General features: G+C 48.2%; 1 protein-coding gene across 1 annotated transcript; it reads right to left on the bottom strand.

Annotated features, from left to right (window-relative positions):
- Positions 1 to 20,346: 20,346 nt before the first annotated feature.
- Positions 20,347 to 22,084, bottom strand: TMEM132E-DT (TMEM132E divergent transcript). The gene is given in 4 exon segments (XM_017890876.1): positions 20,347 to 20,437; positions 21,695 to 21,749; positions 21,752 to 22,021; positions 22,024 to 22,084. Coding segments are annotated over 4 exon segments (477 nt in total).
- Between the last annotated feature and the right edge of the window lie 1,799 nt (positions 22,085 to 23,883).

The following is a 23,883-nucleotide window of genomic DNA, read 5'->3' as shown; positions in this document are numbered from 1 at the left end:
GCTTTTGCAGACCGCGACAAGCTCCTTAAAAGGTTTGAAAATTAGACCCCAACACTAAAAGGTTTGCATTAATAGAGAGGAATGTTCATGGTGCATTATCTGCTTACAAGCAAATCTATGATGATAAAAGAAAACAACCAAGCAAACCACCATGTACATGATTCTGAAAAGAGTGACACTACCTCAGGAACAGCCTTAGGCAGGTCCTTCAGGAGGGATTCCAGAAGAAAGCATCATTATCACAGGAGATGACAGCGCTCTATGCACATTACTGCTCTTGAAGACCTTTCAGTGCAACAAGATGTGGAGGTGGAAGACAGTGGTATTGATGATCCTGACCCTGTGTAGGCCCAGGCTAATGTTTGTGTTTGTGTCTTCATTTTAACAAAAAAGTTTACAAAGCAAAAAAGAATTTAAAATTTTAAATAGAAAATGTCTTAAAGATTAAGGATATAAAGAAAGAAGATATTTTGTACAGCTGTACAAAATTTGTGTTTTAAGCTGCTATTACAAGAGTCTGAAAGTTAAAAAAATTAAAAGAGTTTACAAACTAAAGAAGTTACAGTAAGCTAAGGTTAGTTTATTACTGAAGAAAATATAGTTTTAATAAATTTAATGTAGCCTAAATGTACAGTGTTTATAAAGTCTACAGTAGTGTACAGCACCGTCCTAGGCCTTTACGTCCATTCACCATTCACTGATTGACTTACCCAGATCAGCTTCCAGTCCTCCACACGCCATTCATGGTAAGTAATCCATACAGGTGTGCCATTCTCTATCTTTCATACTGTATTTTACTGTACCCTTTATCTACATTTGAATATGTTTAGATACACAAATACCATTGTGTTTAAATTGCCTACTGTATGCAGCATGGTAATATGCTGTACAGGTTTGTAGCCTAAGAACAAGACGTCATACTGTATAGCCTAGGTGTCTAGTAGGCTATACCANTTGTAGCACAGTGCACTACTCACATGTTTGTAGTGATGCTGCTGTAAACAAACCTACTGCACTACCAATTGTATAAAAGTCTAGCATATACAATTATGTATAGTACATAATATTTGATAATGATAATAAAGGACTATGTTGATGGTTTACCTATTTACTGTATCATACTTCTTATCATTTGAGTGTACTCCTCTACTTATTAAAAAAAAACTTACTGTAAAACAGTATGTCATGTTACTCCAGCAGCAGCCTTATATATCTTGTGTTTACTGCACTTCTTGATTGCACTGTTTTCTCTTGTGCTTGATTTAATCTCACAATGTTTTGTTCATTACAACCCCAAAGTGAACAAAATCCACTGCTAATGTTGCCAGTAAGAGGCCACATCAAGTGATTGTCCCGAAACAAATTGAAAGTGATTAAGGACTATGAAGGTGGAGAATCAGTGACGGGTATTGTTCACCAGTCAGGCAGGTGCCATTCCACCATAGCTACGATCTTGAAGAACAAGATCAAAGTGACCGAAGCTGTTAAAGGATTTGCTTCATTGAAGGCAATGATACTAGCAAAAGTTCTAAAGGGGCCCATATCAGATAGACAGAAATTTCTAATGAATTGATTGGAAGACTAGATACAGAAGCTTATCCCTCCCAGCACCATAATGATCACGACCAAAGCAAAAATTTTGTGATGTTGAAAGAAGATGCTGAACCCAACTATGATGTTGAATTTACTGTTAGCCCTGGGTGGATTAAATGATTCAAGAATCATTATTTATTACATTCTGTGAAAGTGAGTGATGAGTTTGCAAGTGCTGATGTGATGGCAGCTGAAGAATTTTTGAAAACTCTAGCAAGCTGATCATGGAGGAAAATTACTTGCCAGAGCAAATCTTCAATATGGATGAAAGCTGCCTATTCTGGAAACGGATGCTTGAAAGGCATAAGAAGGTCAAGTCAATGCCAGATTTCAACACTTTTAAGGTCAAGATGACAGTCTTGCTTGGGGGCAATGTTGCAGGCCACAAATTGAAACTCTTTGTGAACTGGGACAGTGAGAATCCCAGAGCTTCAAACATATCAATAAGCACACACGGCCAGTGTACTTCAGGAACAATAGTAAGTCATGGATGACCCAACTCCTCTTCCAAGATGCCCCCTTGAGTTGCTATGCCAGCAAAATGGAGAAATGCTGTTTGGAGAATAACATACCTTTCAAGATTTTGCTCGTTGTTGATAATGCTCCTACATATCCCTCTTCTATTGGTGATCTTCATTTCAATATCAATGTGGTCTTTCTGTCTCCAAACACCACCTCTTTGATCCAACCAATGGAGAAAGGAATTATAGCAGCTTGTAAGACCTACTGCTCAGGGAAGATCCTTTTTCAGGCTATTGCTACAACTAAGGAAGGCACTTAGAAGACACTGATGCAATTCTGGAAAAATTACATCTTTGCATCGTGAACCTTGCTTGGGCTTAAGTGATGCCATCAATGAGTGTATGAATGGCATCTGGAAGAAGACACTCGAGAGGTTTATCCAAGCTTCAAAGGATTTTCCAAGGATAAGAAGATTAAAAAACAACAAGGCTGTGGTTGAGATGGCAAACAACTTCAACCTGGGTGTGGATGAGGATGACATTGAGGAGCTCTTAGAGGTGGTTCATGAAGAATTGACTAAGGAGGAGTGGTTGGAACTGGAACAGGATTGTATAGCTGAAGAAGAGGCAAGAAAAAGGGAAACTGCAGGAGAAGAAAAAGAACACTTAAGAAAATTCACAGTGAGGAGCTTAGCAGAAGCTTTTGCAGACCGCGACAAGCTCCTTAAAAGGTTTGAAAATTAGACCCCAACACTAAAAGGTTTGCATTAATAGAGAGGAATGTTCATGGTGCATTATCTGCTTACAAGCAAATCTATGATGATAAAAGAAAACAACCAAGCAAACCACCATGTACATGATTCTGAAAAGAGTGACACTACCTCAGGAACAGCCTTAGGCAGGTCCTTCAGGAGGGATTCCAGAAGAAAGCATCATTATCACAGGAGATGACAGCGCTCTATGCACATTACTGCTCTTGAAGACCTTTCAGTGCAACAAGATGTGGAGGTGGAAGACAGTGGTATTGATGATCCTGACCCTGTGTAGGCCCAGGCTAATGTTTGTGTTTGTGTCTTCATTTTTAACAAAAAAGTTTACAAAGCAAAAAAGAATTTAAAAATTTTAAATAGAAAATGTCTTAAAGATTAAGGATATAAAGAAAGAAGATATTTTGTACAGCTGTACAAAATTTGTGTTTTAAGCTGCTATTACAAGAGTCTGAAAGTTAAAAAAATTAAAAAGAGTTTACAAACTAAAGAAGTTACAGTAAGCTAAGGTTAGTTTATTACTGAAGAAAATATAGTTTTAATAAATTTAATGTAGCCTAAATGTACAGTGTTTATAAAGTCTACAGTAGTGTACAGCACCGTCCTAGGCCTTTACGTCCATTCACCATTCACTGATTGACTTACCCAGATCAGCTTCCAGTCCTCCACACGCCATTCATGGTAAGTAATCCATACAGGTGTGCCATTCTCTATCTTTCATACTGTATTTTTACTGTACCCTTTATCTACATTTGAATATGTTTAGATACACAAATACCATTGTGTTTAAATTGCCTACTGTATGCAGCATGGTAATATGCTGTACAGGTTTGTAGCCTAAGAACAAGACGTCATACTGTATAGCCTAGGTGTCTAGTAGGCTATACCATTGAGCTTTCTGTAAGTACACTCCACTATGTGTGCGCAACAATGAAGTCACCTAACGTCGTGTGTTTCAGAATGTATCTTCGTCACTAAGCAACGCATGACTGCATATACTTTAAATAGCATGTCACACTCATACATAAGTGCGCACACACATTTAACACTCATAAACTCACATAGCTCACACGTCAGTTTACTTATCAAAGGCCCCAGAAACATCTTGCAGCATTACATGCTACCTTGCATATGCCAATTATCACCACTTAGGAGGCTTGAGATTGTAAGTATAAAGTTTATATGGTAGTAATTAAAAGACTTACTCTGGAGTCAGATGGCCTGGATTAGAATCCCAGTTCTGCTATTTATAATTTGATCTTGGAAGCTCTCATGAGAATTAAATGAGATAATGAATAATGAACTCAGAATGGTGTCAAGCACGTGATATGCACTCATTAACTCTATCATTATTATATGGCTTGCAAATATTTACCGTTCCCATTTCACAGACAAGGAAATTGAGGCCCAGAGAGTTGAAGCAATATGTCCAGAACCATAAGAATGATAATAAAGATGGCGGTGGTGGGGATAACGGTGGTGATGATGACAATAATCATGATGATGGTGATGACAATGATGGTAGTGATGATGATGGTGATGATGATGATGGTGATGATTATGTTGATAATGATGATACTGATGATGGTCATGATGATGGTGGTGGTGATGGTGGTAGTCATGGTGATGATGATCATGATGATAATGATAGCTATGATGGTGGCGATTATGTTGATGATGATGATGGTGATGATGGTGACAGCAATGATATATAACAGCAGATACTTATTTAGCACTTACAAGAGCCAAACATTGTTTTTAATGTATATTATCACATTTCATACACATAACACTCATATGAGATTGGCACTGTGATTATCTCCATTTTACAGTTGAGGAAACTGAGGAACATAAATGTTAAGTCCCTTGCCCCAAGTTGCATAGTGAGTGATTCAAAGAACCATGTCACTCTGGTCAAGGAGCCTTAACTCCTCTGACTTCCCTTCTACTTGTCTGTGAAATGGTAACAACTACGTCTCCCTCAGAGGGGTTGTTTCTAGGACTGGGCATCTTTGCAAGCATAAATGGTCTTTGCAAACTATGAAACTATCTACAGACATTGACAGCAGTACCATGGATCTAGGAACCCCACAGAAAGCTTGGCCTTCAGTTTCTGTGCTCAGAGAAGCATCTGGATCTCTGTCTGGTTTTCTTGGGAACATTCACAAATGCCAGAGTTGTTTGAAGAAAGTGCTCAGAGAGAGATGGTCCTTGGGCCAGCAAGGGTAGAGCCTTAGGAGCAAACTGGTTTACATGACTTCTTCTAGCAATGAGGAAAGTTACATCTCAGTTCAGGATAAGCTATGTTACACTGCAGTAACAACCCCAAAGTCATCTCGTTGTCATTAAATTTCCATCACCATTCAGCAGGAGGTTCTGCTCAGGGTCGTAACTGGTCCCCAGACTGATGGAGTGGCTAACATCTTGCATTTGCCAGTCACTCTACCAGAAGGAGAAGATTGCTCTGGAGGGTCTTACTTTGGCAACTAAGTGCTTGGCCTGCAAGTGACACACGCCAATTCTGCTCACAAAGCGAGGAGTCAGAAGTAACACAAAACTCCACTCAAGGGGACCAGGCAGAGCAATCCTACCATGTAGATGGGGAGAGGTGGGGACAGCTGGAAATAGCTGTATAGCAGTACTAATGATGGCCACAAGGAGGAAAGAAGCAGCAGCTATGGCCCTACACAAGGGGAGTGCTATGCTCTGCAGCCAGAACTGCTGGGGTGGATCTGCCTGCTGTGGCAAGCACACCTCGTCCCGAGAAAACTTCCCTCCCAGGGTGATGTTCCAGGGAAGACATGGACTATGGAGTCCTAGAGATCTGAATTTGGAAGCTGGTTTTGCAACAATTCTGTGTAACCATGGATGGTTATATCCTCTTTTGAGCCTCAGTTTCCTCATCTGCAAAACAGGGTAAGCTCCCTACCAAAAAAGATGTCAAGGAGATAGCACCTATATTGTGCTAGACACCATGCCTGGCACATACTGGATGCTTTATAAATGATGGTTATTCTTCTCCAAAGATTAAGACACCTATCCTCCACCCTGGCCCCAGCCTCTGAGCCTGGCCTTGCCCACCTCTCAGTCTATCCCACCCTGTTGACCTCCTACTGTCATCAGGTGTCTACAGTCCTGTCATGCCTTGCAGTGACGCTGGCACATCTCTTACCCATGGTAGGAGAGAGGGAAATGATGGCTACCTGGCAAAGGAGTGAGCCAAGGAAAACTTCAGTGGTTTATATGCATGCTCATTAATGAGGAAAACAATTATCCCCCCAAACCTAGGGACTTGATGAAGAAGAGATGTTCCAAGGTAGCACAGGTACCCTCATCCTGAGAATCTGCCTGTCCCCCAAGCTATGGCTGCCTCTGGGCCCAGAATGATAGGTGGGCATCCCCAGCTCAGGTGGGTGGAGAAGAAGGGGTGGGCGTCTGCTTTCCTCAAGCCCATACTTCCTCAGCCTCCTTATCTTCTCTCTTTATTCTTTCTCCCAAGCACATGTTTACACCCCCATATCTCCAACTGCCACCCATAAGTGTGCAACTCCCAAATTGCTCTCTGGCCCAAACTTCTCTCTCAAGCTCCCAGCTCATATTCTCCTTGCTTCTTGGGTATTTCCATGTCCAAGTCCACAGACACACTAAGTTCAGCCTGTGCAAACCTAACCCATCTTCTCTCCCAGCCCACCCCAACCTGGTCTTCCTCCCACATTCCCCATGTAATTGCATGAACATTTAAAGACATCCATTTGTTCAACACAACTTTAATATCCTTTCTCTAGCAGACCCTGTGCCAGCAGCTGGGGATACAAAAATGAAGGACATGGTCTCAGTCCTTGGCAAGTTCTCAGTCTAAAGGGAAAGACAGACATGGACCAAGCACTGTGAAGCAATTGCAGGGACATACGGGGGTAAAAGAGGGAGTAATCGACTTGGCAGTTGAGGCTGGAAGTACTTAGAAAAATCTCCCAGAGAAGCCAACTTGAAAGGTGAGCATCCTGGGAACAGGTGGCAGGTGGCATTCCATGCAAAGGGAACAGCAAGTGCAGAGCCGCTCAACATCACAGCACATTCGGAGAGCACAGCCATCTGTGGCTTAAGCATCAGGTGCAGAATTGGAGGAAAGGAGTGAGTGGGGGTAACTAAGTGCAAAAGTAAGCAGGGGACAAGTATTTCAGTGTCACTTCACTATGTCCTGAGACTAGATTCCCTCTACTAATGGGGGACATTGACAGGACAAGTGTGTGTGTCTCACTAAGAAGTAAGGGATCTCTAGGATCCCTGGGGACTCCCTTAGCCAAGTCCAGGTTCAACAAAACCTGACAAAAATGGGAGGTCCTTTCCTTTTACCTTGCAGCTTCTGCTTTCTTTTGGCTTATGCCTCCTCTTAACTTGTTCTGGCCATGACCTCTTAAGGTCCTGACTCTTCCTCATTTTTCTGTACTCTTCCATAAACTCCAGTCATTCTGGACCCTTGGGTTGCCTGGTCTTGAGTTAAGTCTACCCCAGGTCCAGCCAGCTGAAACCCAGGGAGGCCCATGGCTGCCCTTTCACTATGGAATTTGCACAGATGAGATTGATAAGGGAAACACAGGGGTTTGACTAGCTCAGCCACTTCCAGGTCTAGTGCTGCAGCAGGTCTACAGGGCCTTAGAGGAAGCACTTGGACTTTATTCTGAGGGCAATAGGAATCCATAGATGGATTCTAAAGAGGAAAGTGATAAAGCTAGATTTTTGAATTAAACTGATGATGGGAAGATGCTCTAAGTGCTTGGCAGTGTGGGCCAGAACATTCATGGAGGAGGTAGTCCTGGCACTTCTGCCCATAAATCAGAGGCTCTGGGGCACAAAGTGCACTAATGGGAGATAGTCACTAAAGAAATTTTATTTCCCAGACTCATGGGAGGCAGAGCTCACTCATTCCCACTTCTTCATGGAGACAAGGAGGAAGAGTCTTGCTCAAAGTCATTGTACGAGAGTCCAAGCTGAACTTGAGCCCAATCTCTAATCCAGGGCTGCACAGCCTCTCTGGCTGAAAGCCTTCCCACCTCACAGAAGGGAAGAAGCCATTTCTAACTTCCTACAAACAATTGGGAGCCCCCACCACAGCTCCTTTATGAATGCAGCCTAAACCTGTCACCCCACTTCCTCCACATCCTGTTTTTCCGGGCTAACGTGCAAGGACAGAGACAGCCAAATCAGCAAGCCTCCCACTGTGAAAACTAGGTGGTAGGGAGGTAGAAATCCATGATAGGGGGCCCTAACACCCTTTCTGGTCCCTGAAAAAAAAAAAAAGGGTTCTGAAGCCCACAATTCAAACATGAAGACAAGCATGCACATACAATACACACATAGAAGTTGCAAATTCAGCCAAAACCTTTCAGAAATACTTCCAGGCTGCACTGTCTGTCCATGTTTTAGCCAGTTCTCCCTGGAGAACTCTGGGTGGGGATCCCGAGCAGAGACTACCACACAGATCAGTTGTCCCTTGGTCCTGCTCAAATACTTTCTTTTCCTCTCTGGGCTTTTTGCCTCTTAAATCTCCTCTCTGACATGTACCCTGTCTCTTGGCTGCTTTCTGTCTCTATTTCTCTCTGTATCTTCCTGGATCTTAATGAGTCTTTCATCCACGTCTTCCTAGGTCTCTCTGGGTCTCTGCCTTGGTCTGCGTGTGTCTATGTCTCTGTCGCACTGTCTTTTTCTATTTTTTTCTCTGTTTATATGACTCTTTTTCTGTGGCACCATTATAGACTAGCAGAGTAGAAAGAGCCTTTGGACTTTACCAGGCCCAAATCGGTACCTATGAAAATGAGGAAATTGGAGCCCAACAGTAGGAAGGGACTTACCCATGAGCATACATCCAGTTTTGTACTACTGTGACTAAAGGCTCTCTTGTTTTATCAAAACTAGAGTTTTCCATGCCAGTTTGTACTTGTGCCAAGTAGAAAGAGGAGGAACAGGATAAGGAAGGCAATGGAGATTCTATAGCAGCTAGGTGCGGTAGGAAGAGCCTTGAACCAGTAGATAAGAACTCAGTTCTAGTAACAGTAAGTGAACATGCTGCTTAACCTAAAGCATGTCACTTACCATCTCTGAGCCTCAGTTTCCTCTTCTGTGAAATGGAAATAACTAGAGCAATCCTGCCTGTTTCAAAGGTCTCTAATTAATTTCTTATTAGAGAAAGGATATGAAAGTATTTTGGAATAAATTGTAAAGCATCAACCAGGAATGGAGGGCAGGACAAGGACAATGACTGATGACTGATAATGATAATGATAGTGGTGGTAGTGATAGCAATGATAGTGGTGATGATGATGATGGTAATGGTAATGAGAATGATGATGCTGATGATGAGAGTTGTGATGATGGTGGTGACAGTTATGATGATGCTGATGTTAAGGCTGATGATGGTGGTGATGATGGTGATGGTAGTGACAAGAGTTGTGATGATGGTGGTGATGTTGGTGATGACAGTAACAAGAGTGATGAGACTTATTATGAGAGGGTAATCATAACGTTAGTGATGATGGCAGTGATAATGGTGATGTTGGTAATGAGAGTTACGATGATAGTGACAATGATGATATTTGTGATGATGGGGGTGAGAGCTGTGATGATGGTGGTGATGATGGTGATGAGAGTTATGATGATGGTAATGTTGGTGATGACGGTGGTGATAATGGTGATGTTTGTGATGGTGGTGGTGATGCTGGTAATAATGGTGACAATGGTGATGGTGGTGATGAGAGTCGAGATGAGGAAGACAATAGTGATTATAGTGATCGTGTTCACAAAAAGAAAATGTAATGCCCTGGGTCCAGCCTTCTGAGAATGACATATAAAACAGTGAGCATGCTTTAGGATACATCAGCACTCCTTCCACCTCATACCGAAGAACTTCTCCCCATCCTATACCAACCTAGGCCTCCAATAACACCTTCTCCTCCAAGTTACCCCAATTCCCTGATCCAAGCTCCAGGCCCCTCAGTCTTCCCATCTCCTCAGCCCCTTCCTTGCAGGTGTCACTCTATGCTGAGCCAATGTGTGTCACCTCCCTCTCTGCAGCCTCAGCTGCTCTCCCCTGGCCACCTCCCCAGCCTGTTCTTTCCCTGGACTCACTCCTACACCCAAGAAAGGAGAGCACACACAGTCACCATAGCTATTTATACCTGGAACACTTCATGTTTCCCTGCCTCGGCCTCCTTCCATTCGGCACCGCCCTGCAGCCAGCTTTCTAATACAGGACAGCCAGAGCTCTTGCTGCTGCCCACACCCAGTTCTTCGCTGACTTCTGCAGCAAGGCCACTATGGGCTGTAAGAGGGTTGCTCACAAGGTGGCAGCAAACCCAATTCTCAGCCTCAGTTTCCCCAACATGGGAGTGATCCCTTAGGCTCTGGAGACTATGAGAACAGTTTCCTACCATGCATAGATGCAGGGTCAGTGGCTTCCAATCTCTGATGACACCCTTCCAGTCCACAGCAGGCTGGAGACAGAGGAGTGCAGCTGCAGGATGGGCAGTGTTCTCTGTGTCATGGGGCAACTAGTGCTTCTTCCCATAGCCCTCTCTTTAGCACAGAGAAAGGATCAGGACCAGTCAGGGGATTAGAAGGGATTAAGAGCAGGAGAGAAACAGAGCTGTCAGACAGAACTGAAGGCTGAAGTTCGGAGCTCCAATATCCTCATCCTAGTAATGCCTCCCATCTGTTGTGCCTTGGTCTCCCTTTTGCAGAAGGCATAGCCTCTGACAGATGCAGAAGCCTACTGAGTGGCCTCGGTGCACAAGGGGACAGGGGCTGGCAGCCTCCTACTGTCCTGGCCTCCCCTGCACTGCCTCTCCCCGCCATGGCTGCATCTTTGACAAGGACCGCTTGGGAATCAATCACTCTCAGCGGAGCCAGGCCCCAGCCCCTGACATCCCAATTAAACGCTTCACTCTGACCTTTGTTGCATCATCTCAGCTTGGAATAACGTCATCTATCTTCTGTAGATGGACAGAGCCTATGGGCCAGGCAGCAGAAACTAGCAGCCACCAGTCCTCAGAGCCGCCTCATCATCACAGGGACACGTTTCAATCAAAGGGAACTGCAGCAGTAGCACTCTCAGGTAGAAAAGCCATCATCCTTCCCAGGGACAAGCATTCATCTCTGCTGGAGGAAAGAAACAGCCTGAGTCCCCGCCAAGGGGAGCCCCATGTTTATCCTGCTGCCCTTCCCATTAGCCAGCTGTCAGCATTCAGCTGGGAACTCTGGAGTCCCTGGTGGTGATCAGTGGGAAAAGGAAGACCAAGGACAGGGCTGATGGAACCTGGTTAGAGCTGGGAGACAGCCCCCCGCAGGGAGTGCCCTTGCCTGATGGGGGATATCCAACCCTTCCCTGAGGCAGCCCACACACTGAGAGGGGAAAAGATGCCTCAACAGTGGAGCTTCTTCCAGACTGATGGAAAGAAGGACCCTCCCTTCTGATGAGGAAACAGTCCTTCCTGGGGAGAGCCTAGTCTGAGAGACACAGAGAAGACATGGCCCCTCCCTGGCTGCAGAGACACAGCACTTGCCTTGTGATACTCCATCTGAAGGAGAACCTTGGCCTCTGCTGCATCGTGGGTATCCCCCCTGCACTCCCCCTGATGGAGGGCCTGGGGAAGGTGAGCCCCTCAATGCAGGACTTCCTAGAGGAACATTTGTAATCTTTGACATCAAACAGGCCTGACCTGGGTTCAAATTCTAACTCTATGTTTTCCTCCCTGTGTATCCTTGAATCAGTGACTCCACCTCTCTGAGCTGCCTCTCTTTACCAAGAGAGTGGGAACCACCTTGAGAAGGAAGTGAGGTCATGTATGTGAAACACAGAACGTCCAACACACTGAGACCCTCAGTGGAAGACAGTGTACTCTGGGTGAGTCCAACTCAAAGGACAGGGAAAGGGAGCAACCCAGGTCCCACATGGTAAGAACCAAATCAGCATCAGGGACCAGGAGTGGGGCCCCCAATCTGCCACACGCCTCTTTGGACTACCAGAAGGTGGCACAGAGGCCAGATGCCCAGGAAGCATACTGAAGACAACATGGGGACCTAGATTGTAGGGGCAGGAACCAGGACTCACCCCCAAGACAACTCCAGGTTTAAAAATTAGAATCTATTATCCCAGAAGCAACAGAAGAGGTTCCTTGAACGCCCCCACCTCCAAAGAACTGCTTCTGAGCTGGCACTGTTTCCTATGCGGTTATTTTTAGTTTGTTTTCCCAGTAATGATTCTTTTGGGTGGATTTCAGGGTTGTAGCTGGGTGCTCTCTGGGAGACGGGCGCGGTATCCATCCAGAAAAAAAAAGGGTTGTTATTCATAGTAATTCAACTGGATTTGTAAAGTTATTATTAAGCATTTGTCACCACAAAAGTCACTTTGATTTGGCTTTCCTTGGAGCTGTTCTTTCTGCCCAATTTTGCTTCCTTGTCTTACAAGGGAGGCCTAGAGTATTTAAGAGGCCTACCCAGAACACACAGAAAGAAACAGAGATGACTCTTCTCAGGAAGAGAAAACAAACCCTTTGAGACTTGCATCTCAGAGGAAGAACATGATGTGGATATCAATGATCGCGAACATGCACAGAGCACTTACCATGAGCCAGTCACTGCTCCAAAGTGCTTTATAACATTACAAGGTATGTGCTATTAATACCTCCATTTTACAGATGAGGAATAGGCACAGACAGGTTAAGTAAGTTGTCCAATGTCACACAGTAGACAGCCGAGTTGGTATTTGAACTCAGACATCCTGGCTCTGGGACTTGGGTTCAGAATCACCCAATGACAGCTCCTGGTGACCATCTGAGAGTATCTGAGAGACAGGTGGTGAGAAAGAAACGAGGACAGGGACCCCGTGAGACCAGAGTTAAATTTTGTGTTCTGTTCTGTAAGCCTAGAACGTTACTTCACTTGGCCTGGGGAGGGAAGGGGGATTTCCAAGTGAGGAAAGCACTCTGCAGGTACCCCCAGAATCCCCTTGAGGATCCCCTGCTGATGAACGTTGATGCGGACACAAGAAGTCCCAGGAAGGTCAGCCTCAGACGGCATTTATAATCAGATGTGCTGTGAGCTGGTGAATTGAACACAGGCTTTAAAAACAAACAGACTTGAGATCAAATCCCAGCTCTGCCAGTTTCTAGCTACATAACCTTGAACAAGTGACTTTCCCTCTGGGAGCCTCAGCTTCCTCCTCTCTAAATGTAGATAATATTTACATACCACCCAAGATGCTAGAGAAGCTTCAAAGAGGCTTTGGATAGAAAGTACCTGAGACAGTGCAGGGCCATGGTGTCTGAACTACTGCCTGTTTTGCCATATGTTCGTTCGTTCAGTAAATGTCTAGGAACATTCACTCCATGTGTGCAGCTGTGTTCAATGTTATGGAGGATTTAAAGATGAACAAAATGTAATCTGTGTCCCTCTATTAATCAATTATTGCATTGCTATAAAGAAGTACCTGAGGCTGGGTAATTTCTAAAGAAAAGATGTTTAATTGGCTTCTGGCTCTGCAGGCTACACAGGAAGCATGGCACTGGCATCTGTTTCTGTTGAGGGCCTCAGAAAGCTTCCAATCATGGAGGAAGGCAAAAGGGAGGGGCAGACATCACATGGTGAGAGCAGGAGCAAGAGAGAGAGAGAGAAGTGGGAGGTGCCACACTCTTAAACAATCAGATCTCATGTAACTCAGATCTGGCAAGAACTCACTTATGATCTCAAAGACAGCAACAAGCTATTCATGAGGAATCCGCCCCCTGTGACCCCTCCCACCAGGCCCCACCTCCAACACTGGGGATTACATTTCAACATGAGATATGAGGGGACAAACATCCAAACCACATTAGTCCCTACAGATTTTGTAAGTGAATGAGAGGAAGCCTAAACGAAGATCAGATGGACTTTAACTATGAGGCAGACAGTGATTGATCCCACCTGGGGTGGATGAAACAGACTTTACAGAAGGGCCCCAAGAAGAGATGGGGAAGGAGGAACAGGCATTCCAGCAGAGCAAAAGGGCACCGCAGCAGAGAAAGGCATGACTGATTGGGGAAGAATGGCCAGAACTGGGGAGGGTGGGCTGGAAGGTATGTGTCAAACCCTAAATGCAAATCTGGGGAATTTGGGATTAATCCTGTGGGCTGTGTGGAGCCATAGATGGGTTTTTAGCAAGAGGAAGATGTAAGGGAGCTGAGAATTAGATCTGGGAGGTGGGGTGGAAACTTGTAGCAGGATTCCCATCTTCAAGGATCTGGAAAGAGAACCTGGGTTTTGATCTCAACTCTGAAATGAGCTCCTGTGTGAAATCAGGCAAGATACCCACTGCTGTGGGCCTCACGTTCCCCCGTAACGCTAACAGGTTACCAGGATGGCCTCTAATGGCCCATCTGGCCATATAAGTCTATGATGTGAGGGCTTCCCCTCTTCAGAGCAGACCTGGCTTCCTCTGCAGTCCTCACCATGCCTGGCTTCTTCTCTCACCCTCCCAGCAGGCCCAATTGGCCCTCCTGCCCAGTTCAGGAATCCTGGGCACTGCCAACCCCAGGAGCCAGGCAGAGCTGGCTCAACAACTCTGGGAGGTCACGGGCAGTTGATCAGGAGGCCATGGAGAGAAGTTGGGCCCCCGGCTCTTCCTCTCCCACTTGTACCTGGCAGCCAAGTTGGCCAACAAACAAGTTTGTAACCATATCAGTTTGCTGCCATTTAGCTGCTGGGCTGTGGCAAAGAAAGTGTGCTTGCTCTCTTCGTCTCTGTATTTCTGTCTCTGGCTCCTGCTGTCTTTCTCTGGCTCGCATCAAGCAAGTGCTTTGCCCTGGAATTAAATGAAGCTGTATGGGGTGGGGAGGAAAAGAGGGGGAGGGGACAACAGAGCCCAGCCTGCATGGCTAAAGTCCAAATCCTCCCTTGGCTGGGTGCCCGGGGTGGTCCTAGCTTACTGTCCACGTGGGCCAGAGGGAGGAAGAGAAAGGGGACAGCTAGAGTCAGGGCTGGCAACGGGGTGGGGGTTGGAGGAACTGTGCTGCCTGAAGAGGAACTAAAGGTAGAGATTCTAGGGAAATGGGGGTAAAAAGATCTGTAAGCAGCCCATACAGAAGGTTACCCATTTTGCAGAGAGTTGAGTTGCCCAACTAATGTTGGGCATGAATGTGGGGTCGGGGTCAGGGACTGTGCACAAATGTGTGGTGTCGGAGTTAGGGACTATGCACAAACACACTGATAAAATGCTTCGTAAGCATCCCAGTGTCTTTGGCCCCAAACGTGTGAAGTTGTATGACTGAATATAGTAACCATGAGCGTGCACGTCACACAGACAGGTATCTTTGGGCACAGAGGCAATGGGCCTGCTTCCTCTCCAGCCCCTTTCCTAGCTTCGCCCCAGCTCTCAAATGCCCCAGCCATGCAGAAACACTCACTCTCTCCTGATCACACTGTGTCCTCCCTGGATGCAGGCTTTAAAATGTTGTTTTCTGTTCTTGCAGCAGCCTCCTTCCCTCCCTTTCTTCTCCCCACTTCCCCAAACCAGCTTGTCCTACCCTCAGTGCAGCTCAAAGTCACCTCCTTCGAGAAGCTTTCCCATATCCTGCAGCACCCATGTCCTAGGCTGAAGTAGATGCCCCTCATTCCAGCCCCAGGGCTCCTGTGCTTTCCTCCAGGGTACCCACTGCCACTGGGCATCATAATCTTATGTGTCTGCCCACTTCCCTCTCCCACACAGTGGCAAACTCCTTGAGGGCAGAGGCCATCTCGTTCATCTAGCATAGCTCCAAGCACACAGTAGGTGATTAATAATTCACTTAGTCTATAGCCATTAACTGAATACTCAACAGACATCAGGCAAGGGGCACATGACAAGGTTCAGCACAGATAGTGCCTGCCTTCCTGGGTCTCCCCTTTATGGGAGGAGACAAGCAAATCAACACAATCTGAAAGCTGCTTAGATGTGGGAGACGCAGGGCCTTACAGGTGAACTGAATAGGGATGGGAGTGTGGGCAGTGTCAGGGAAGGTTTCAGAGAAGAAGAAATGTCCAAGGTGAGGCTGAATGACTGGATGAGTACATAAATGCAACTGATAGAATTGGAGTCCAAGGTCTGGTTCAGTCTAGCATCCACACTGCATCAGGGACAAATCCCTGAAATAATTACCCAAGGAGCATCATTCTCTCCAGGAAAGAAAAGATGGGTTTCCAAGTCCAAGACAGGGCTGAGCCAGGCAGTGAAAGTTTGGGAATGGGCACACTGTGGGGCAGGGAGCCACGCATATCCTTACATGGGGTTATATTCCTGTCTGTGCCAGTAACTGGATGTGTGGACTTGGGCCTGTCACTAGCTCTCTCTGGGCCTTGGGTTTCTTAATTATAAAAATAGCAAGGGGGTGGATTCTGAGCAATAATCTTAATGAGAACATGACCCCTTCGCAGGGGGGATTTACTATGTAGTGATGACTGGGCACTCAAGGTATGGAGAGAGACTAAACAGAAGGAAATGTGGTCAGAACTTGAACTCTGCCTGATTCCAAAATCTCTGTTTGTTCCTTTTTTCTATGAGGCCATATAACCATTTTGCAATGTGTCTGGGAACTTCATAAAGAAGACCCCTGAGCTGAAATGTGAAGATGGGCAGGATTTTAATTGATGGAGAAGAGCACAAAGGAAGCTGGGTACAGCAGGAACAAAGGTGTGGAGGGAAGAATGAGGCTGGCATGAAGAGGAGCATTCCTCGTGATGGTGGTGGCAGGGAGTTCGGCTTGGCCCAGCTGGAGCAGAGGAGTCACGCTGGGGAATGGTAGGAGATGCAGATGCCTCTGTCCTGCAGGACTTGGTGGGGGTGGGAAGTGGTGGGAAGAATCAGGGCTCTGAGGTCCCAGCCCAAGCCCTACCAGTCAGGATGAGGCTGACACGGCAGGTGGAGGAACTCCACCCTCAGCAAGTAAAAGGGCATAGTAAGAGTTGGGACTGCCAAGAGAAGCATCAGGGGCGTGGGCTGTGGGCTCCCAGACTCTGGAAGATCATGGAAGTGAGGTGCCAGGCAGAGTCCTTATGGGAACACAGACCCAAGACCCATTTATCGGGACTGGGTAAAATCAAAGACCCAGTTACTGAAGTCAGTGAATATGGATAAATAATCTAGTCAGTTTATTTTGTTGAGCACATATACCAGGCACCATTCTGGGCACTGGGGATACATTGGTGAATGGTTCATATAGAATCTTGGCCCTTGGGAAGCTTACATTCTGTCGGAAGAGACAGATACACAGGCATATTATAAAATAAAATACCAACTGCTATGAATCCAATTAAAGTGGCATAAAAAAATAAAGCAATGGAAGTAGAACAATAGTTGATTATTTTGTATCAGCTCATCGTATATCTCGGAAGGCATCTCCAAGGAAGTGGCAGTTGGGCAAAAACCTGAATTAAGTAAAGGAGCAAGGGGTTAGGGGAAAAGCATTCCAGGTGGAGGGAAAAACAGGTACAAAGGCCCTGAGGCAGGAATGTGCCTGATATATGACTGCAGGGTGGCCTTTGTGGCTCCAGTGTAATAAAATAGAAGGGGGGAATGGGGAAGAAATGAGTTTGGAAAAGCAGCTAGGAGTCAAGTCACATAGGCCTGTAAACCTTATTGAGCAGTTTGGTTTCAATAATAGCAATGGTTAACCTATACAGAGCATGCAGTGGTGCTCAGTACAGTCAGGTATAATCAGTATACATTTACTAGTATTTTTAAAGTGCCTGCTTGGGGGAGTTGGTATGATTATCTCCATTCAACAGATGAAGAAACTGAGACTCAGAGAGGTGTGGTGGTTTAAAAGAAGAAGGCTGTAGAATGAGTGATGGGGCCAGAATGTTAGGGTGCCCATATGTTCCAGTTTGCCCTAAATGGTCCACTTAAGATTGCTGCTCCAAAGTAATTTTAGCCCATTTATGCCCAGTGTTCCATTATTGGAATGCTAACCATGTGGGAATTATTTATATCCTACTGCTCCAGGTCATTGCCAAAATCCAATTGCAAAACTTCAAAAAATTGCAACCTCAGGCATAAATGGGTTAACAGAACCCCTTTTTACTCTCAAATATATCTTCCACCTCCAAAATTCATATGCTGAAGTTCCAACCCCAAGTAACTCAGAATGCAACCATCTTTGGAGGTAAGGTCTTCAAAAGAGGTGAGTAAGTTAAAATGAAACCATTTTCATGGGGCCTGAATCCAATATGACTAGTGTCCTTATAAGAAGAGGAAGATAAACCATGATTCATGAACACAGAAAAATGACCATATGTGAAAACACAGCAAGAAGGTGTCCATCTTCAGCCAAGGAAAGAGTCCTAAGAGGAAACCAACCCTGCCAGCACTCTGATCTTGGACTCCAGCCTCCAGAGTGGTGAGGAAAAAAAAACTTCTGTCGTTTAAGCCACTCAGTCTGTGGTATTTTGTTACAGCAGCATGAGCAAACTGATACAGTTGCCTTGCCTTCTAGGACTGGAACCCAGGTCTCTGCTTGGCAAAGCCATGTGCTGGCCATCGTGCCACGCTGCCCTTCACTGCTGACATTCTCCTGCCCCACATATCACTATTGGTCCTGGAATCTGAGCTGGGAGCTCAGCCTACAGGGAAAGGCAAAGCAGCCCAGCTGCATGGTGAAGGCTGGACAATTGCTACAATAGCCATGTGTATGTATAACTGTGTACTAAATGGGGTGAAAGTCCAACAGCCTATAGGTGTGAATCTGGGTACTGGGGAAGGGGAACAAGAGGGTGAGCTGCTCAGAACAGTACTGCAGAAAGAATACTACCTTCTCATCAGAGGTGCCTGTGCTCTCAGGGCCCCTGTGCTGGCCTCCTTCACACACTGCCCTCCCCATGTTGAATGGCCTATTTATGCCTGGTACCCCACTGCCCATAAACATGTCCACCCAGAAATGATAGCTTTGTCATATATGAAATCCTGGGACCTCGCATATCACAGTGAAAATGGATAAATGGGTTACGTACCTGAGCTTTGGAATCACATAGATGTGGTTTTGAGTTGTGACTCTGCTACTTTCTAGCTCTATGACCCTAGGCAAGAAACTTACCTTCACTGAGCCTCAGTTTTCTCATCTGGAAAATGGTAATAATAACAGTATCTACTTAACAGGGTTGTAGTGAGGACTCAGATAGCGCATGCAAAATGCCCGGCACAGTGACTGGCACATAAAAAGCACGTACTCTTTAAGATTAGCCATTAATATTTCTAGGTTCTCTGTATAGGTTGTAAAAGCCCTTGAACTTCTGCCATCTGGGCCTTATCTGTCTTGTTCAACCTATGCATTCCAGTACAGAAGCATTCCATAATGCTTCACACACAATTAGAGCTCAATAAAAATGTCACAGGATTTCATAAAATGACTGAATTAACAGGCCTCCATTTTTGCAGCTGTGAAATGAGAGGGCTAGCTTAGGAAATCTCAGAACCCCCTTGAGCTGAGACAGAGTAGGATTCCAGGATGATCCCAGGAACGTGTCTTCGTGATGCTCCACATTGGCTCGTCTGATTGTCTCCTGATGGTAAGCATTCTGAAAAACAGAGGCATGCTGAAGGACAGATGTCACCTGGCCCATCATGAGGGCAGGTCAGGCATGGGAGGAAGTGGGTGCCAGTTTATATATGGGTCCTTGATAAGCATCCATGCAGGGCGCTGGGGCCTGGGACAGAACCCCGCTTGCTGCCTGGTTCCTTGGCAGGAGGACAGGGCTGTTTCAGGCATCACCTGGGAACTGGTGACTGAGATAACCTCCAACCATTGCCAATCCTCTGTCCAGGAAGACACAAATAGAATGGAAACAGCAGAGACACTACCACTTTAAGTTGATAAGGTGCTCATCTGGGATGGAAGAGTACACACATGCCAGGTCCTTTCTCCAGCCTGGGCTCCAGTTGGGGTGACTCCTCTGACTTCCCCTTATCTAGGCTCCAGTGGCATTGCTGGTTGGGAATCCATAACTAGGACTCATAGGTAAGGCTGAGGGCAGTCTGCTGGGGTAGTAGGAAAGGCAGAGGGAATGTATAGAACCTCTTTCCGGGTACATGGCATGCAGGACTGGAATAGCTGAAACAACTGGCTGTCTACCTTGTGCCAACTGCCTTCTCTCTGAGCTGTAGGATTTACACTGCTGAGAATGACAGGTCCATGGAGCACTAGAGGTTGGAGTCATATTTTGTTCCTCAGGTGGGCTATCGGCTGCCCTTCACTTCCCTGAGGCAAGGAGGAGGAAAATCTGGCATTTGGAGAGTCAGATGATCATCAGGCCCACGGACTTGGCAGAAGGCTTCAATCCAGGAAGGGTAGCTCCATATCAGAGGTACAGGAAGAACCTGGGGCTGAAATTGTATTCTCTAAAGATAGCAGGCTGCTCCCTCACCCTTTCCAACCACAGGCCTCAGTCTTCTCCATAAGATGGGCAAAGTGCATGATGCCAAATCACACCACAATTGCAGGCAATTAGAAGCTTAGTGTCTGCCTTCCCTTCTAGAAAGTAAGTTCCACGAGGACAAGAGTTAGTTTTGTCTTGCTCACTGTTGTACTTACAATGCCTGTGATGTTGGAGATATGCACCGTACTATTGTGAAAGGGAGGGACAGAGACAGAGAGGAAGGGAGGGAGAAAGGAGGAGAAACAATCTCAAAGGAAGGTCTATTTTCCTATCACATAAGAGCTATGGGGTGGGGTGAGATGGGGGTGCAGAGAGAAGAATTCGATGTCTGAGTCCCTGCTCACCCTGACCAGAACACCGTGCTGTTTCCACAGACAGCTGGGAGAGGGGTGGCATTGCTGCCCCTCAGACGGGAACATTTCAGGGGAAAGGAAATTTGATCCACAACACAGAGTGAGGTGTGTCTTGGGCTCGGTAAAGTACCTCATCTCTTCCCTCTGGCCATGCTCAGGCTCCATGTCCCTTCTGATAGAGTGCTGGGCAGGGACGGAGGGCCCTCCTGGCTTCCTTCCTCCTCTTCCTGAAGCCCTCCCCTGCCTCAGGAGGTGGATCTTTCCCCTTTCTCCCCCACGCAGAGCCTGATTGCTAGCTTGCTTCTCAGTGGGTTGGTGAATAAGCCCTTGGGTGACATTAATTGCCATCAGGCATTAGGGGCCTAATGAGAATCATCTTCTTTGACGACTCCAGCACCTTCTATCCCCAGGGCCTCCAAGAGCTGGCCAGCTCTCGCCAGGCTGCACCTCCCCCCAACTCCAGACAGATGTGGGGGTGGGGGAAGGGCCAGAGCAGCCCTCTACAGGCCCCAGTACCAAGCCAGGCAGCAACAGCCAGCAGCCAGGGAGGAGGAAGGCTTCCAGGAAAAATGCAAACACATTTTCCAAAAACAAAATGTCACTGTCCTGGATGAAAGGAAACTCTCAGGGTCAAGAGGGCTAGCATGGAGTCAGGCAGATGGAGGGTAGGGTTTGAGCACCCCAGCTGGCTTTGCTCTGATCTGGCCCCACACTCTCACTCCAGTTGAGTGCAGAGGTATAAAACGGTGACCCTCAAGATCCATATCCTCCCCAGTAGGGATATGCCCATGGGGTTGAAGACCCTGTCCCTCCAGAGTAGGGTGGAATTGAAATGCATCCTCTGGGGATTGGGGCTGATACCCAATGAAGCTATAAAATCACTGCCATGGATCCGATGCCTGGTTATCAGATGAGGGGTGAAGGTTGACTTGTCGGGTCTGAGCTAGGTTGCACTCTAATGGAAAGGGCCTGATGGGGGAACAAATATCACTCCAGCCACCCCTCCCCCTAGTCAGCAGGTGCCTGGGTGAGTAGGCAAGAGGGGCAGTTCCCCACCCCCACCTCATGCCTCTTTAAATGCTTGCTAAACAACCTGTAGGAAAGCACTCTCCCCTCCTCTTCTCCGTCTTCCTTCCCCAGCAGCGAATAAATAGGTCTCCCACAGCTGCGCCCCGGACCCATCCCGCACGAAGCTGAGTCCCAGAGCCCCTGCGGCCCGAGAGGAGCTGGGCACAGCAGCGAAGCTGATTCCCAGCCTGTGCCCAGCGGACTCTGGGGATGGGTGTAGGGTGCCCCCTACCCGCGCCTCTGGCAGAGCGGCTGCAAAACACCTCCGGCTCCCGGTGGGGAGCGTGCATCCTTTGAAAAGGGACATCAGTGACTGCGGTGGCGTCTACCCTGGAGAAACGCAGCTGCAGCAGCTGGCCGGCCCCATTCGGGTCCCAGCGCTAGCCGGCGTTGGGAAGGAAAAATCAAACATAAAATAGGGGCGAGCGGAATCGCGAGGTCGGCCCTTGGCCCGAGTCTCATTAAGTAGCCGCGCGCGCCCCCAGGCTGGGAATGCGGAATGGACACGTGGACAGAGGAGGGGGAGCTAGGAGTGGGGGGAGTCTCCGTGGCGCGCAAGCCGTGGGCCGCGCGCTTCGGGGCCACGTGACCACGGGGAATCTGGGAGGGGTGGGAGCGAGCGCGCCAAGCTCGGGGCCCGCTTCTGCCCGGGTGGGCGCTGAATCCCGGACGGAGGAGGAGGGCGGGCGAGCGCGAGTGTGTTTGTCTCTCTCGAGTCATTTACGGCGGAGCAGCCGGCGCGAGCGCCGAGGAGGCGGCGACAGCGGCGGTTGCTGCTTCGTGCAACTGTGGCTCCCCCCACCTCCTCTTCCTTTTTGCTCCTCGATTCTTTTTCTCCCCCCACACACGTCCATGGGGAGCCGGCTCCCCACCCGGCACCTCCTCTCCTCGCCGCCCCGTAGGCACCAGCTGCCGCTTCCCTGGCCGCAGGCTGCGCTGGTGCCGGCTGCCCTGGCCCCTGGCGCCGCGCCCGCCTCTCACCGCCCGCAGCGCGGACTGGCGCGGCGATCCGCTCGCCCCAACTGACTCGGAGAGAGCGGGAGCCGATGCCCGGCAGCACCGAGACGACAGGCGAGCGGGCGTCCAGGGGCAGGGCGAGGGCGGCGGGGAGAAGGAGGCGTCGGAGACTCTGAACCCCAGAAAAGTTCAAGGTTTGTGCAGGTTCCCCTAGGGAAGGCGAGGAGCGAGGCGGGGCAGCGCGCCCCTCTGCTGAGACAGCGAGACCTGAGCGGAGAGCGAGGTGGCCCGAAGCTGTCGCGAGCTGCCGGAGCCCCTCTGCATCTTACAGCGTTTATGGTCATCAAGCTGGAGTCGACGCCCTGGGCAGGAAGGGCTGGAGCAGGGCCATTAGCCGGCTTTCTCGCTCCTTCGCTTCTCCAAGCCTCATCTACATGGGGCAGCCCGTTCCGGCCGCGCCACCCTTGCCCCAACCGCCGAGCGGCTGCCTGGGCAGGAGGCGCTGACCTGGCCTGTGTGGAGCCCTGGCCCTGATCCAGACTGGTGAAAGCGCGCTGGAGCCGAGGAGGGAGGCTTGCAGAGGGGACAAATATCTGGCCGCCCGCCTCGAGCATCCGGTCTGGGCGTCGCCTAGGGTGGTGGCGACCCGCGTCGCCAGTCTCAGCACCGCACGGAAACTTTTCCTTCTCCAGATGGATTAAAGTTCCCTGGATTTCCTCTTTCTTTGAGAAAGACAGCATTCATTTGCACCTGACCTGGGATTTTTACGCTGGGCTGCTGCAGGGGCTTGGAGAAAGACAGCGGCTCTATCCATGTGGGGTTACTACCGAAACCGAGGAAACTGGGGCTTGCATTGGAAGTCTGCAACCTCGAGTGAGTTCGGATTCGAGCTGGGCCGTGGGGCCGGGAGATTCAGCACTGGGCTCTAGGTAGCCCCCGGGACGCCAGCGGCCACCGGGCTCGGGACTGCACGTGCGGCTCCCCCCGCGCCTCGCAGATCCTGCAGGGGGCACCAGCTGGGGAGGTGGAGGCTCCTCCCGCCCCGAGCTGCGCCCCCACCGGCTCCGAGGGTGTAGCCGCCAGGGCCTGGGACGCCCCCTCCCCGCAAAGTGTCCCCGAATTGCACTCTCTGGCCCCGGAGCTGCATCTGAGACAGCCGGGCGCCACGGCCGCCCTGAGTTGGATGTAACCAAGCCCAGCCTGGGACCAAGTCGTCGTCGACAGTTGCCCTCTCGGACCCCTCCCGCCCCCGCC

Source organism: Rhinopithecus bieti, unplaced genomic scaffold (genome assembly GCF_001698545.2).
Source record: "Rhinopithecus bieti isolate Rb0 unplaced genomic scaffold, ASM169854v2 scaffold_19652, whole genome shotgun sequence".
Taxonomy (NCBI): Eukaryota; Metazoa; Chordata; class Mammalia; order Primates; family Cercopithecidae; genus Rhinopithecus; species Rhinopithecus bieti.
Note: the sequence above shows the minus strand (reverse complement) of the source record. Positions and strands in the feature narration are given on the sequence as shown.